Consider the following 17802-nt stretch of genomic DNA (forward strand, 5'->3'; position numbering starts at 1 on the left):
TGGTCTGGGTCTATGCAGTTTGTTATAAGTAATCAATAAAACAAACAACACAGACCCAGATCTCCATCGTATAATTTGCCAGTTGGTCTGGGTCTATACAGTTTGTTATGAGTAATCAATAGAACAAACAACATAGACCCTGATCTACCATCACATAATACAATGGCAGATCAGATTTTATTTGCAGTTGGAATTGACTTGTAAGTGTAGATGGTAGGCATCACTTCTTCAACATTGATTTTATTGATCTCATTCTTTCTTTCTTCTGTTGGAATAAATGTTAAATTGTTGCATTTAGCTCCAGTTATCGGAAACTGATATTCACAGTTCTGAAACTTCATGAGTAATAAATTTCAAGGAGTTTGGTCACCACAAAAATAGGTCATGATGGGTTACAGTTGGGGCTAGTTTCAGAATTGGTGCTATTGTGAAGAACTGGCAGTGCCGGAAATAGAACAAGGTTTTTATATGCCCAGCATAATTATGCTCCCATTGTTATGTTGTTTTCCATCAATCTGTCATTCGATCTTTTTGTTACTAATGGCATTTTCACAAAATAGCTATATCAATATTTACCAAACTCTATCTATGGCTTGCACTTTTGGTAAGGAAAAACTTTAAAGGTTTAGGGTCAAGGGCACTCTCCTCCAGCTTCAGTTACCAAACTTTCTTGGATGGCTCTCAGTTGGGGTAAGAAAAAAACCTAATTAATTTTAGGGTTAATAGGACCAAGGTCAAGGACATTGAGTGAAGGAATGAAAATGGTTTCTGCACAAGCTCCTCAGTTCTTCACCATCTAGAGTTACTAAACTTTATGGATGGCTTGAACTTGGGATAAAGAAGAACCCTATTAATTTTGGGATCAAAATGTCAAACTTCAAGGTCACTGGCTGAAAGAAGAAAAAGAGTTTGCACAACTTAAGTTATCCACTGTCTACAGCTACTAGACATTGTATATGCAGTAAGAAAGAATTATGTTGAGGTCAGGGTAAAAAAGTCAATGATCAAGGCCACTGGGACTGAAATACAACACAATAGCATTAGTTCTGTGTCATATATCTATTCAATGGCTTGCACTTAGTGTAAGGAAGAAAATTACTGATTTGGGGTCAAAAGGTGATAATTGAAGGTCATTCTGGCTGAAAGAATAAAAACAATTTCTATACAAAAATTTCAGGTATCAATTATGTACCTTCACCAAAGTATGTGGAGGAGTTTTTTGTTGGAAAAAAAAGTGCATTGATTTGAGGTCAAAGGTCAAGGTCACAGACTGAAAGAAGGAAAATGGTTGAGGTTTTTTGCATAATAACTACAGTTCTGGACCACATACGTTGACAAAAGTTTGAGGAGGACTTGCACTTAATGTATGGAAGGAGCATTTTGATTTTGTGGTTAAACACTCAGTGCTAAAGAGCCATGTGTCTCAAAGAAAAATGGTTTTTCTAGAGTAGCTTTTACTCTAGAGTGAGTACCGTGACTAATCTTTGTGGATGACTTGTACTTTTTGTAATAAATGTAGATTATGGTGTCTAAAGGTCAGAGGTCACAGTCATTGTAAATCTACTAAAAAAAAATAAGTTTATCTCAAGACCACAAAACTGATCAAATTTGGAGTCACTGAGACCCTTTGGTTAATAATCTCTGAAGTTACCGATGCCTTGCTAGTGCCAACATGGAGTAGTGTTAAACGGGGTGGACATAAAATGTGTCATTAACATTACTTTTGTTCACACCATGTTTCATGCAGGTAACTAAGTTCCACTTATTTGACCAATTAAAGCTAACATTACCTAAAATTTCTAACCCAACCAGTTAAAAGATGATAAATGGATAAAATCAGACAGAATTAGAAAACTGATGTACAGGAATTGTTTATTCTCATAAAACTTTGTGTTGGGTTTTAGTTGGCACAGTTATACAATACAAACAGAAGCTATGAATAAATTACCATGTCTGTAGTTTATGGTGTGCAGCTTTAGGAGTTTCTTCCTGCCATAGTTCATTTGTTTATTTTCCTTGGATTCATTGTAAAAATATTCTAGACAATTTACTACAAAGATGTACGTGTATATCGTTAGAAGAGTATACACACATTGTAGATAGAATGACTGAATTTGTCTATGGACTGAATTACATTTAAAAGGGCATCTGACCTGACTATGATGGAACTTGCATTCAGCTTCAGATAGTTAATATTTTCTATGGAAATTAGATATATATCTTTCATTGTATATTTTTAAGATAGACGCTTTAATAGATGCTATTAAGAGACAAATGCAAAAAGGACAAGCAAATGGCAGTATTTGTTTAAAATTCCAGATATGCACCAGAGCAAATGTATTTCCCAGTGGGAGGCTCATGCTGGGGAAGTGCGAGGTGTTCAGTTCAGCACAGATGAAACTACTTGTTACAGTATGGGTATGGAAGACAAGGTGAGTCTGTTGTAAAGATTCACTTTAAATAATAAAGAAATTCTTTAGAGTCCAGCATTGCCAACTCTGAGCAAATAATCTGTAATGGTAAGTCTGATAATTTGCCACAGGTGGAGATATTAAGGCATTTTAGCAAAATAAAGAAGCTTACAGTTTATTGCGGATTTGTTTTAGCTTTGCTAGTGATAATGTTTTTCCCCGGGTGGGCCTCAAAATTGCTCACCTTTACTGATCACTACCATCTCACCTCATTTTCACCTGTGTTTGAGTCTTTTGCTTTCACAGACAGTCTGGGTATGTTAGGAAACTTGCCAGTAGCTCCTGTGGGTTGGCAGTCCATACCAGGGTTTTCCCAGGTTCTTCCTCCTCCAGTTATACTGGCCTACATGTATGGCCTATTGTGTGCTGAAAAATGGCATTAAACACACATAATGTAATGAACAATCCATTTCAAGGTGGACAGTAGGCATTAATTTTACAACAACTGACATCTTTAATTGAAGTTTTTTTTATAAGCAGTTATCATTTTCTTTCAGTTTTGTGAGTGGAATATGAACCGACTTGGGAGAAAGATTCAAGACTTGAACATCCATTCTGGTGCAGTGCCACAGTTTCTTACATCAGAACCAATTGGAAACAAAGAAATTCCAAAAGGGAAACTGTTTGCCTTTGATACAGAGGGACAATACTTACTGACATGCGATGAAACTAAAGGTGTTATCTATAAGGTAAGAAAAACTGGATATTTCTTGAACAGTAGCATGTTATTGATAGCCATCAAAATCAGATAAATGTATTAAAATTCATAATGGATATTTCTTGAACAGTAGCATGTTATTGACAGCCATCAAAATCAGATAAATGTGTTGAAATTCATAAATTGATATTTCTTGAACAGTAGCATGTTATTGACAGCCATCAAAATCAGATAAATGTATTGAGATTCATAATGGATATTTCTTGAACAGTAGCATGTTATTGACAGCCATGAAAATCAGATAAATGTATTGAAATTCATAATGCTTTTGATGGCCATTTATGTTGTGCTCCTGTTTGGAGAAGCAGTTTTTAGCTCACAGGGTCATAACATTTATATCATCAGTTTCTTAGATGAGTTAAAATATGAGTGAGATCTGTGCCTATTATTTATGTGATTTTGCATATCTGATTGAGTGGTTTTTTTTACCACTCTGGTGGTACCATATTTCTGACCTGATTTGTCATACTTGGAATATTTGCTTATATCATTAAAATCTTTGACAAATGAGTGAGATACATGCATACCAATTAAGTGACCTGGCAATTGATTGACTGAACTTGTTGCCATTCTGGAAGTCACATTATTGATTTAATTTTTTTGCATCAGATTTGGGATTTAGGCTTCTGTCATCAGACTCTTGGTTGAATTTGATAATGAGCAAAACCATGCTTGAATTATGAAGATCTTTGGCAACTTAGTTATGAGTGACATCCATGCATATTAATAAGTGACATCCATGCATATTAATGAGTGACATCCATGCATGTTAATGAGCGAGCTTGCCTCTTATTTGCTGAGCTTGTGAACACTCTAGAAGCCATATTTCTTCTTCAGATACATTACCCAATCATAATCATACCTTAGGAGAACTACTACTACCTCGCAAATCCAGCCCTCCCAGATAATACTTTTAGTAAAGGGAGCTAAGAGTTGTCTGCCAGCCTGTGTGGTGGTCAGATTCTCCAAAATGACACCTATAGCTGCATACAGTGACTTGAGCTATGTGAGTCGTACTGTAACATATGCCAACCATTCTAATTATGGCAGATTGCAATTTTTAATTGAAATAAAATTATGTATATTAACTGTTGCTGAAACACCAGTGTGTCTAGATCAATGAAATGTTTAGAATGTCTGATTGTAAAAGCATATATAGGCACATGTATCACACAATGAAAATTTGAATATTGGCCAGTTAAAATTAGCATTTTTAGTTTAGTGATATAATTCACCCGGAAAGGTTCAAGAAAAGATAGTGATTGGAAAGGTGACCAGTAAGGATTTTACCATGATGAAAAAAACACATGCTACAGAAATTCAGAATGGATACACAAAACAATGGATGAATAGCATGCCTCCGACATCAGCACATGGCATGTAGTCAGAAAAGAAGACTGTAAAAAGCACATTTTAAACAAAAATTACTTTGATCCATAAGGTCAAATTTAAAAATTAAATGTTTGCATACAGATTTGAAGTATTCCTATTTTTCTTTTCAGATTCTGATTTTTCAGGTTAACATTCCTATTTAATAATGATAATAGATACTTCTGAAAATATAAAATTTCCATTCAAATCAGGTGTCTCTTAAGATGTTAACTTTATGTAGCATTTCATTATAATGCAGTTTTTGCCAAATTCATTTGATGTGATCAAAGGTCAAGGTCATACCAGACTGTGTATAGCCTATGACAGGCTGTATCTTTACATGTCATGTGGATGTACAGTGTTTGATGTGCATCATATAACACATTGTATAAATTTTAAAGCTTTGTGATAACTAAGGAAAAAGTGCAAATTCTCAATAAATATAAAGGCAGTCTTATATAATGATGTCATCTTTTCTTGTGACTTGGGGGTGGGGTTGTAATCATTTGAACAATGTTATATGAAAGAAGCATTAAATACATATCAGGTTGTTTTTGTACAAAATACATATTGTTCTGATTTCTTCATTTAGGTTCAAGATAAGATGAGAGGTGTGTCCAAGGTGATGGAGTTGAAAGGTCATAGGTCAGCAGTCACTACAGTTGACCTTTCACCAAACCTTGACACTAAGGTGGCCCTGACTGGCTCAATGGATGGCAAGATCAGGATTTCAACATTACTTTCACACTAAACACTGCTTCCCCAATTAAGATTTACAGTAATTCAGGAATATTTCATGAAAGGAATTATCACATAGTTAAACATTCTTCAGTTGATAAATAAAAATAAGTGCCAGTATATGAGCAGTGTAAATGTTTGTTTTGCTCAGATGGTAATATTAGGAGTTGGATGATCTGTCAAAGTTTATTCTTCAGTTATCAGACACATTGTTTCATATATTCATATGAATCACTGGCCTATGGCCTATCAAAAGGTCTGGTTTGTTGACTAATCTATGAAGATCATGTAGGTACTATTTACACTAAGTATATAATTACATTTTAATTTTTTTTTCATTCCAAATTAATTTCATAAGAACAAAAAACAAAAATCATTTTTTGTTATATACTTTTTAAGTGCACATTTTTTATGGTATTTGATACAAAAATATGCTAGGGACTTGTATCATATATTCACAGCACAAAAATTTTCTTATTTTAAATTGTATCATATTTAAATGAAAGGACATTTCTTTATTAATGAAAAATGTAGTATGATCATGAATAAGGGCTATTTTTGTTGTGTCACAAATCTGAATTGTTGTTTAAATTTGAGTGCTTGCATAGGATTGAGATGTTATGAAAAGGCAATGCCAGTGCTATGAAATGGAAACTCCACTATTAACCATTATCTATGGATACAAACGCCCTTGAATCCAATATATAACAGATAGTATTGTATGACATGTACCTAACAGTTGTTATAAGGAAAGAGATCATATACTGCCATCATTCATTTGAAGAGAACTCTTGAAATAATTCAGATCAAATATGCCTTACTTGTAGTACTTTGACTTTGTGTAAATTTATTTGGGATTCCATTTTGATAAAATGATAATTATATTAATTTCATTTCAAAATGATTAGTAATTAGTAAATACCTATTTAAATTAGACAATTAAGTTAAGTTAGGCCAGTAATAATCATAGCGTATATTTAATGGCAGATTTTGTTTGAATTGATAGTTCTTTTGAAAGTTGTTCTACTGTTATGAAAGTAATGTTTTCAGTCCCTCAACACTTATGGCATAGTTTTCCATTCTTTTTTTACCTAATATAAGTAGTATTACTAATAATATGTCCAGATTTTATGGTCTTACAGAATTCAGCAACATGGGCCTTATGTCAATTGAGGCAAATCTGATTGATATAAACGATTAGATAATAAGTTATCTGCCCATTGATTGTGATACTTGAACCAATAGCAGAAAATTTGTTAAATGGAAATCACAGTAATTTCTCCTTCAGATATGTTCCCCACTCACATTATGTTTGGGATATTGGCCTGTTGCCTCATAAATCCAGCCCTACTAAAAGATGAAAATCATCTTTTTCTGCCTCACTCATATAGACAAAGGGCAAAAACTCTTGTAGTATATTGCCTCCCCTGGCCACATCACGGTGTTGCTAGTTTTTTAGCTTCACGGCTATACTGATAATTGAATATTTTACCTCCGACAACCGATTCCATCTTAGTGTTAAAAATAAACTTTCATTTTGGTTTTATTGTGTTGGACAATCTTTCTTTTACAGCATATACATTATTTTTACAATTTCTGTCAATTTGTGTGACTTTGTCACGTTCATGGACTGTTTAAGATCATGTTACACCATGCTGTCGTTGACCTCATGTTGCTTTTTATGAGTTAGAATGTCACTATTTTTATATATATATTTTTAGTGTCTTGCTTTGCTTCCACTTCTTCCTCTCAGCTCTCACTTCTTGCTGCCAAAAGGAGAAGTCACTTCTCCCTAAAATTCAATTCTAGCTTGACCCCTGCATCAGCTTAGCTGTACCGTCAGAACATTACCTTAATATGATGGAGATTTCAATGAAAAATCTGTCCATCCAGCTAGGTCCTTGGAGCCACCTGTGCCGGAGATGGCCGTCCAACTGTCCCAGCACAGGTACTTTTTGATCAGTTGGTCTGGCCAACTATGATTTACAAGGATCTTAGTGACATATCCATCCATTTAGCCATGCCATCGGTTACATACCTTGACTATGACTGTGATTTCAGTGAGAAATATGTCCAGTTAGCCAGGCCGTTGGAGCTTCTTGTACCAGTGATAGCCAGACCATCTTTTATACTGCTAGCATCCAGGCCGACCATATGCCAGGCAAACCAGCTGGTGGTTATGGCAGTGCTGGACTTCCATATATTCACTGCTTATCCACATGGGAGAGTTAGTGCAATTTTCCAAGAGGATGGAAGGAGTCATTGTTGCCACCAGCTATGGCTCATCCAGAGCTACAAGTGGAACTAGGTCAGGACTGTCAGCTGTACTCAGATCCGACCATGGAATGGACTAAATATAGCTTCAAGGCACCAGTCAGTGAAATTTATAGGGTGTTGGCAACTTGAGAAATTTATAGGGTGTTGGCAACTTGAGAAATTTATAGGGTGTTGGCAACTTGAGAATGGCCTGCTACTCAACTGTAGTTTTCGTCCTGGAGGAAGATATGCCTTCCTTTCAGCTCCTTCCCCATTTGGCTTAAAGAGATCAGTGACCGCCTGTTGGGTAGAATTGCTGACCTGGGGAATTCTATGGCTTTCTTTTCAGGAAGCCAAGTAGCAATGATGTTCCTAGCTCACTTGTACAATTCTCACTCAAACACCTTCAGTGCTGATCTCCGTGCCCATGACCCCCCCAAAATTTTTTTTAAAAATGGCAGCAGTTTACATGTTCAATCCTCTGTTGACAAAAATGGACAAAAATATGTTCCATGTCCAAGCTAGTCTGGTCAGTGTGTTGCAAGTCCATGTCCAAGCTAATCTGGTCAGTGTGTTCCAAGTCCATGTCCAAGCTAGTCTGGTCACTGTTTTCCAAGTCCATGTCCAAGCTAGTCTGGTCACCATGTCTTCAATGTTAGATTTAAAGGATATTGGGTTGACTGCTCCAGCCAACTTCAACCTGATATGTGACACGTGTGTGGTCCACATCACTCAAGCGTCATCATTCCCTAGCTTTATGGATGACCCCATGAATTTCGGAGGCAGGCAGCTCAGGAACTGCCCCTCCAGCTCACTGCTTAACCCACACTGGCATTTAGAAACAGTCAGCCCCCACCACTGCAGAGGGAGGATAAATAAATTAAGGACAAGGGATCTTTTCAGTCAGATATGCAGTAAAGATCCCAGCCCAATGCCAGGAGACAACAGTCTAACCAAGCTAAGACCCATCTATACAAAGGCATCAAGAAAGTTTCTTAGCCTTTAAGCCTCCTAACTCTAAATGTTGACCTACCATTTCCACCACCCACCTGTGGGTGGCTGCCTCCTGCAATTTCAGGCTCACTGGATCACCATGGTCACTCAGAATGATTGGGTGATCCATGTCATTTCAGAGGGCCTTCACAGCTCAAGTGACCCAAGACTGTGTTGCTTAAGTAATAAGGAAAATGGGTTATTGTTTGCATGGGGAATCCAGCCATCATTCCCTAGAAGAATACCCATGGTAGAGGTCAGATGTTCAGTATTCCCTCTTCCTATTATTCTTCCAACATAATGTGATTGGGAAACATATTTGAAGGAGAAAGCAAATTTTTTAAAAGTAAATTGTGTTTCTCTGAGGATACTTGGCCAAGCATATTACTTAAAAACCTCAAAACCTCCCCACCATCTGAGCATCCTCACACAGCTCAAAAACTAGTGACACCTAGAGGTGGCAAGGGGAGATAATGGCCAAGAGTTCTTGTCTTTTGTCTATATGAGATAGACAGAAAAAGATAATTTTAATCTATTAGTAGGGCTGGATTCGCAAGATAGCAGGCTAATGTCCATAACATAACATGATTGGAGACACAATTTACTTAAAAATTTGCTTCTCAAAATTGTTTACAAATTTAATGTATAAATTCTCTAGTGACATAAAAATATCTTTTTTGGAAAATTATTGTACAGTTTATTTAGAGCGCCATGAACAAAGAACCATGAAGAGTGGTATCCATGGAATAATGTTCTTCCATCCAGTCTTTTGTAAATGAGTATATTTAGAACCACACACCCACTCCTTTGATCTAGTCCTTGGAGTCACTTGTGTTCTTCAGTAACACTGAATAACTGGATGGGACTTTTTCTTTGATCTAGTCCTTGTTGTCACTTGTGTGCCTCAGTAACACTGAATTACTGGATGGTTTTTCAGCCTTGGAGTACATAGTATAGCTTTCTACATACGATATGGATGTATAATTATTTGTTGGAATGATATTTTTTGTCAGCCTTGAAAAATGTGTTGATTCATCCCTAAATGTTTGATAATGGTCTCTAATCATTGTATTACTGATATGTATACAATTAAAAACAGGGTCAGTGTTGGGAAATTTAGATTCAGTGACTTGAGCAGACACAGCGGTTTTCTCTAGAAATTTATGTTTGTCTTACATCCTGATCTGTCATGTAGATCAGGCTTAACGTTCATGTTTAATTTTACTAAATACTGAACTCAGAATTATATGCCACTGTGAAAATTTCATACGATCACATTAAATAAAAATATATTCATTTTGTAGTTATTGATCAGCATTGTGTTCTAACACTCAGTTGTAATGCAGTATTTGTATAGTTTCTGTTACGGACCACTGCCATCTCACCTCTGTCTGCGGCGGTTCAAGTCTAGGATTCAGCCAATGTGGGTATGTGAGAAAGCTTGCCAGTAGCTTCTCGTAGGTCGGTGGTTCTTTCCGGGGTTTTCCCGGGTTCTTCCTCCACCATTAATACTGGCCGCCATGTATAGCCTATCGTGTGCTGAAAAATGGCGTTAAACCCCACAACAACAACAACAACATTTGTATAGTTTATATAAAAGGTTTATGAACGTTTACATGTCAAATACAAAATTTAGGATTATTATATTGTTGCATTCAAAATATCGTATAGTGATCAATATTCATAATATTTGCAGGACATATAACGAGTTATAATATGGAATTTAAAAATGTTAAATTTCAACAGGCAATAGTGGATAATATATGTTGTTTTTTTTTGTATATATATATATATTTTTTTATTTTTCTAATTTTCTATTGATAAAATGCCTGATCCTCCCCATTCATAACAGAGTGATGTGACTAGATAACAGATTGATGTGACTAGATAACAGATTGATGTGACTAGACAGTAGTTGGAAAAACAGTGTGATTTGTACATTGTACAGTGTATCCCCTAGGGGTGCAAGACTGAGTAAAAAATCTCCTTGGTGTCAAAACTGGGGGTCAGACTGAGTACAAAAAAAAACTTTGGTATCAAAACTGGGGGTCAAATAAAACATTTGGGAGTCTCTGAAGCACAAATGAGGATAAAGGGAAACACTAATGGTATTAATATACTCAGACTGTTGAAGATTTGATATGCATAACAGTTTCAGTGGGGAAAAAAATTTAAAAAGAAAATAATTAAAATTTATCTTCAAGGTTAACCTTAAGAATGGGGGGATTTCTGATTGGTTCCCCAGATAACCAATCCATAGATAGTAGTAGTAATCCAATGCTTAAATTGATATGAATACCACATAATGTAGATGACTGTAGTTTTATAGGCATGTTCTATTAACCAGATGACGTTTTGATTTTCATGGCATTTGAATAATTTTTGCTTCATCTGACTGTTGTTTTAGGGTGTTGGTTATTTTTGTGCTTCACTTTTCAAAATTTTACTTCTTGCCCATTGTTACTAATATTACCCAAGCACCATTTGGCAGATTTGTTGATGATCAGGCTAAATTCTAACACCATTTAAGCAAATTTTGCACTTTTGCATTTTATGACTGTCTTTAAAATTTTGTTGTTGCTACCTCCCCTAAATGGATGATCATTATGAAGGGTTTTTCAGCAAATCCTAATTAAAAATGGTGCCATATCCATTGTGTTTGACAGCAGCTTATTTGGAAATCATCTTATTGCTGAAGAATAACAGAGTGGTTTCAAACAAACACAAAAGTTAAAAAGAAAAAATGATCTTATCTTGAATTCCTCATTTTTCTGCCCAGTAGAGTGTCAGTCACTTCATGGGACACTTGTTTCAGGGGTTATCAGGATTTTATTTGTACATTTGAGACTTCTGCCTTTTTGATCACATTAAAGATGTATATGTTTTGCACATGTTTAGGGGGGATTTTTATTCTCCATTTTTGTTTAAATAGAATGTACCTTTTTATTTTTCAGAATTCAATGTGTTTATTACAATGGAAAAATTTGCAGCAACAACTTTCCCTGTTATATAAATTTTTGTCTGCTTGTATTGATGCAGTATATTTACAGTTTCTCTGTCAAATACAATGACATTAATATTAGAAATATAAGCCTGCTACATTCCAAATCAGGCCTTCCAGAAAAGATGATGGGCAGTACTTCTTCCACATTACCTCCCCTTGCTGCAGTACAACATCGTACTGTATACCTCCAGAAAATCCTGCTTTATCTCCATGGTTTTCAGCCATCTAACCCAGAATTTGGGTTTTTATTGTGTAATAAGGATCTACTATAGGTGGTGTATGTTATTTTTTATTTTGACCAATGTTTTGTGAATTTGTCAAGCTCACAGACTTTGTTTATTCTGTCCATGCTTCAACATGGCATCACTGTTGCATATTGTAATTCCTATTTTTGCACTTTCTGCTAGTTGTTTGCTCACTTAGTCAGTAATGGTTGTTGTTGAGTTGTTAATTAATATTTTGTTCTCGTTATTTCATTGAAAAGTTTTATGTGTTGTAAGAAATTGAAGGCAAATGGGGACATGCATGACACATGCATTGCATGCACTAATTATACCTCATCACTGACATGCAGTATATGCACCATGTGGTCAGAAGATATCTGGTCAACAATTTAGTCGAAGAGTGTCAAAAACAGAAGGGCAGATCGCGCAATAAGGAGCCGTGTTGAGTATTCACCTTGAGATGGAATCAGTTGCAAGGTTGGTGGGGGAACGTTGTTGGGTTACCAACCCCATCCCCCCCCCCCAATGCTATAAAAGGTAAGATATATGAAGCCATCTGATCTCATCACATCAGTGGAAGTGGAGGAGCAAGGTTTTCTCATTTTACAGTCTTCTTCATCATCGTTCAAGTTATAGATGCATCGACTGGTACAGGAAGCAACAATTCTGTTACTTACTCCAAGTAAAATTTATTCCTGTTTATCTCAAACATCACTAGGTAATTTGGACAGCATGTCCCCCAGTTGTTTGGCATCCCAGTGGGCATAAGTACCCCCATATGTCCAGGCATGACCTTCAAGTCCAGGCAAGTAGATTTTTTTTAAACAAGATCTTAATTTTCCATCATATAATATTGCCTGATTTGTGAATTTTTGGCTTGCCAAAAAAAGAGATCAGGCAATGAGCGTACCTTGACATCACTGACCTGATTTCTGCCAGTTGATTTGAATTTAGTATGATGTGATGCATGTCTACATTCCATGTCACTCAAATGGCAATGTGTCCTAACATTGAGGATGAAAACGACAACATTTGGGTTGTTATTTTTCTTTGGAGGCAAGATTGCAAAAAGCAGGTAGCTCTGGAACTGCCCCTATAACTTCCTGCCCAGCTTCTAGTCATTTAAGCCCAATCAGTCTTGAAGAAGAGATGATTGGAGACAAAAAGGGAAGGGATTGTTCACAGTCCAGAATCAGTTTCAGTCCCAATCAAATGTCAGGAGACAACAACCCAAACAGTTTAAGAGGCAGCCTTATAGATGGGCCAAGAAATGGTTTCTTGGATCCCAAGCCCCCAAACTCTTGCTATTGACTCACCTCCCTGACCAATCACAGATGGCCTGGCAGTGGCCACCAGACTTCTTCAGTTCAACTCTCACTAATGCAAAATTAGTGAAAGATCCAAGTTTCAGAGGGGTTTCAGATTTTGTTTATCCATCCCTCTTCTCTTTCTTCCTGTCTTCTCATGACAGACACACTGTCAAATTTGGAGACAGATGAAATTATGCAGCAGGCAATCTGGTCATCAATGGACAGTTGGGCCATCTGGTCATCAGTGGACAGGTGGGCAATTGGTCATCAATGGACAGGTGGACAATCTGGTTATCAATGGACAGGTGAGCAGTGGAAATTGTTCAGAAACCACAATTTGGGGATGGGGATTCCAGGCTCATCCTAGTGCAAAAAGGCCAATGGCAAGCTCAGGTCAATTATTGACCCAAGTTGCTTCAATCAGTAAATAGTTCCACCGAAATTCAAGACAGAGATGGCAATAGAGAACCTGCTCTCCATCAGAAGGGACAAGTTTGCCATCAGTTTCGATCTTATTAATGCGTATTTGCATGTCCCTATCCACATGATGTTGTGGAAGTTTCTTCATTTTGCATACAGAGGGAATATTTACCAGTTATTAATTATTCCAAGCATAAGCCTATGGGCTGCATTGTCACCGTGTTCCAGTCTACTTAGCCACAGCAACGGTGGCATATTTCGACCACATCTTCCAAAAAACATGGTAAATTGTATTCTTTTCAAGGGTAGAAACAATCTCCTGCCCTACCCCTTTTGAGTTATCTTGGCTTTCAAGTGAACTGGGGAAAGGTCCAACCTTCATCCATCCCAGTGTTTTGTCTACCTGGATATGGAGTTTCTACCAGTGTAAATTTTGTATGACTTTCCCCACATTCACCTGGTTAGAATCATTGAACTTGTGCATTCCATTTCCAATAGGAACTGGATTACAGCAAGAGAGTTTTCAGCTCGTTGGTATTATTCACTACAGCAGCAGATCTAATCCTGTTGGGCTGTCTTTTCATATGCCCCATACAGATGACCTTGCTGGTTTAATGGCACTGCTTTTCCAGGCCACTTGATCAAAAAGTCAGGATCATCAATGAGGTACTATCATTTCCTGAGTCAGTAGTGCAACCATCGTTGACTTGAGACAGGAATTCCTCAAGAAAAACCAAAACCAGAAGTTACAGTATCAGTGGATGCCAGTTTGGGTAGGTGGGGAGTCCTCCTGTTGCCAAACCTTGATATGGTCTTTGACAAGTTGGGACCAGAATGAATGGCTCTTCACATAAACCTACCGTAAATTTTGGCTATAACCAATGTTTTTCATTCTGGAAGGACCATCTCTGCTGGAAAAAATTCTAATCATGTCGGATAACTCTGTGATGGTGACCTCCTAAATTGGGATGGGGGTTTACCAAAAATCACCCGACCTGTATGTTCTGGTGTGACAGTTTCAGTAATGGTGGTTCCAACACGGTATCAAAATTTAGATTGACACATTCCTGGCATACTCAGTATCTTGACCAACTCTGTCAAGAAAGGGTCAGATCATTCATACTGAATGGTTCATTCATCAATTGGTCTTTAACAGATTTGTTCGACCTTTCTGTGACAAGATGCAGTTACAAATTCCCCACCTTAGTCTCTCCAGTTCTGGGTCGAGAAAGCTTGGTCTGTTAATGCACTTTCAATCAGTTCAGAAGGGTTGTGGACCTTTACCTACCCACCCAAGGTCTTGTTACCAAAATTAATACAGAAGTTGAGGGGTCAGAACTTCAAGCTGATTCTGGTTGTGCTTCTCAGATGGGTCAAGTCCTGTATCAACAATGTACTCGATCTGGCAATAGATCCGCCCAGCCAAATCTTCTCAAACAACTTTGGTCACAGGTGTTACATTGCTGTCTGGATTAAGTTCTCCATCAGGCTTGGCTTTTGTCAGGGAGCCTTGCAAAGAAAGAATTTAAACCTTTGATTGTGGAAAGAATCTCATGAGCAAGAAGGCCTTCCATTTTGAAGGTTTATGAGGAACAATGCCATGCATTCAGGACTGGTTCATAGTCAGCAACATCATCCCTTTGAGTGCCTGAATCTCACAACTGGCAGACCTTTTTCCCAGTCTCTACAGGGAGAAATTGTTGGCCCAGTTACCATCAAAGGCTACCACTCCATGATAACTGACACATTTAGGCATAATGGCAGAAATGATATTAGTCATAATAAGGATCTATCAGACATGCTAGCCAATTCCCTAACCCTGTTTTCAAACTGGGATTTTTCATGGGTTTTGACATAGCCAAATTAAGATAAATTCAAACCTTTAGCAAGGAACCTTGCTGAAGCTTCTGTCATACAAGACATGTTTGCTGATCGCTTTAGCCAAGATTAGACTACCGTCAGAGTGGTTATATGCTCTCTCTCTCTTTGATAGGCATGTTGAGAGAAGTGACCATACAGGATCCAGTCCATGCCTTCAAGCATTACTTTGATAGGCATGTTGAGAGAAGTGACCATACAGGATCCTGTCCATGCCTTCAAGCATTACTTTGATAGGCATCTTGAGAGAAGTGACCATACAGGATCCTGTCCGTGCCTTCAAGCATTACTTCGATAGGCATCTTGAGAGAAGTGACCATACAGGATCCAGTCCATGCCTTCAGGCATTACTTTGGTAGGCATGTTGAGAGAAGTGACCATACAGGATCCTGTCCATGCCTTCAAGCATTACTTTGATAGGCGTCTTGAGAGAAGTGACCATACAGGATCCTGTCCGTGCCTTCAAGCATTACTTTGATAGGCATCTTGAGAGAAGTGACCATATGGGTTCCTGTCCGTGCCTTCAAGGCATGTTGAGAGAAGCGACCCTATGGGTTCCTGTCCGTGCCTTCAAGCATTACTTTGATAGGCATGTTGAAAGAAGCGACCATATGGGTTCCAGTCCATGCCTTCAAGCATTACTTTGATAGGCATGTTGATAGAAGCGACCATACAGGATCCAGTCCATGCCTTCAAGCATTACTTTGATAGGCATGTTGAGAGAAGTGACCATACAGGATCCAGTCCATGCCTTCAAGCATTACTTTGATAGGCATGTTGAGAGAAGCGACCATATGGGTTCCTGTCCATGCCTTCAAGCATTACTTTGATAGGCATGTTGAGAGAAGTGACCATACAGGATCCAGTCCATGCCTTCAAGCATTACTTTGATAGGCATGTTGAGAGAAGCGACCATATGGGTTCCTGTCCATGCCTTCAAGCATTACTTTGATAGGCATGTTGAGAGAAGTGACCATACAGGATCCAGTCCATGCCTTCAAGCATTACTTTGATAGGCATGTTGAGAGAAGCGACCATATGGGTTCCTGTCCGTGCCTTCAAGCATTACTTTGGTAGGCATGTTGAGAGAAGTGACCATACAGGATCCAGTCCGTGCCTTCAAGCATTACTTTGGTAGGCATGTTGAGAGAAGCGACCATACGGGTTCCTGTCCATGCCTTCAAGCATTACTTGAAATGCACAGAAAAAGTCATGAAACAAGATAATGACTCTTCGTGAAAATGTTTGAAATATCAAGCCCTGTCATTGGGGCATGGGGTATATGCTTGGTGCACTCAATAGATCAGAGTTGCCTGATGGGTATTTCAGCTCATGAAATTAGAGCAGTCTCTGTAAGCCTTATTTTTAGATTAACAATTTGATCTAAGATGTAACAGAAGCTTTTGGCTGGGATGCAGAGTCACAGAGACAAAATTTGAATCTGGTCAGTCCATTAGCTATTGCCCAGATGACCACCAGATCCAGTTCAAGACAACACAGCCTCCCCATGGGCACAATGCTTTCACCAGATTTGCCTGTAATCTTTATGTATTTGATATTAGGAAATGTATCTGAATGACTAAGCAAATTTTAAATTATAATTTAAATTAAACATGTACATTTAATTTTACCTTGCTTTAAACTTTACATTCTCTCCCCCATGCGAAACTTTTTGTTGATATATCAATCAGCTTAAAACTTGCAACAGGGGAGGTAATGGGCAAAGAGTTACTGACCTTTTTTGTCTATATGATATGCATGGAAGTGATGAATTTAACCGTTTTAGGATGGTTGGATTTTGGAGGAATTAAGCTTATATTCTTGGAGAGAAACAATTTGCTTTAACAAATTTGCTTTTTCTCAAAAACTCTGAAAAACGTATGATCAGTGATCAACTTAAATCTTCTTCAAAGTTGTACAAGATAAGTTAACTTTGTTTTTAAATTATTGTGCAATATTATGTTTTTGTATGGGTCACTTTATTATTATTACAAGCAAAAACATGTTATTAAAAATACACATTGATCTATTTTGCTTTCCTTTGTTTTGATTTTGTCTTATATGTCGTATGTGTCAGGCCTGGTTTCACTACTAAGAAAGATTTGGCTAGGCTAGGTTTTCAGATAAATATGAAAAATATTTTTATGATTGACAAAAATGGAGATACTAGAGAGGATGGGAAACCAGGCACACTAGAGTGGAGTAACTGATCTGGTAAAAAATAACCCCAAACCCAGCGGAGTTCCCAAATTTTCTTACCCGTCCTGAAATTTATTTTTGTTGGGCTTTACTGATAGCTAGTTACTTCCTAAATCGGCTTCAAAAATTGAACACTATTCTGACAACTGAAATATAACACGTATGGCTTAAACATTCTCATCAAAGCAATGGTATGTAATAACTTTTGTACACTGTCTAG

At 37.4% G+C, this 17802-nt stretch overlaps 1 protein-coding gene across 1 annotated transcript in view; it reads left to right on the forward strand.

Annotated features, from left to right (window-relative positions):
- LOC149795651 (WD repeat-containing protein 91-like) overlaps positions 1-17412 on the forward strand; it is a 101416-nt gene extending 84004 nt beyond the window's left edge. Inside the window, exons 15-17 of the mRNA XM_089965475.1 lie at positions 2320-2432; positions 2969-3160; positions 5153-17412. Of these exons, the coding sequence (XP_089821601.1) occupies positions 2320-2432; positions 2969-3160; positions 5153-5311 (464 nt within the window). The 3' untranslated portion in view covers positions 5312-17412. The remainder of the gene's footprint in view (positions 1-2319; positions 2433-2968; positions 3161-5152) is intronic.
- Positions 17413-17802: the final 390 nt, after the last annotated feature.

Source organism: Sinohyriopsis cumingii, chromosome 7 (genome assembly GCF_028554795.1).
Source record: "Sinohyriopsis cumingii isolate HCF-2022 chromosome 7, ASM2855479v2, whole genome shotgun sequence".
Taxonomy (NCBI): domain Eukaryota; kingdom Metazoa; phylum Mollusca; class Bivalvia; order Unionida; family Unionidae; genus Sinohyriopsis; species Sinohyriopsis cumingii.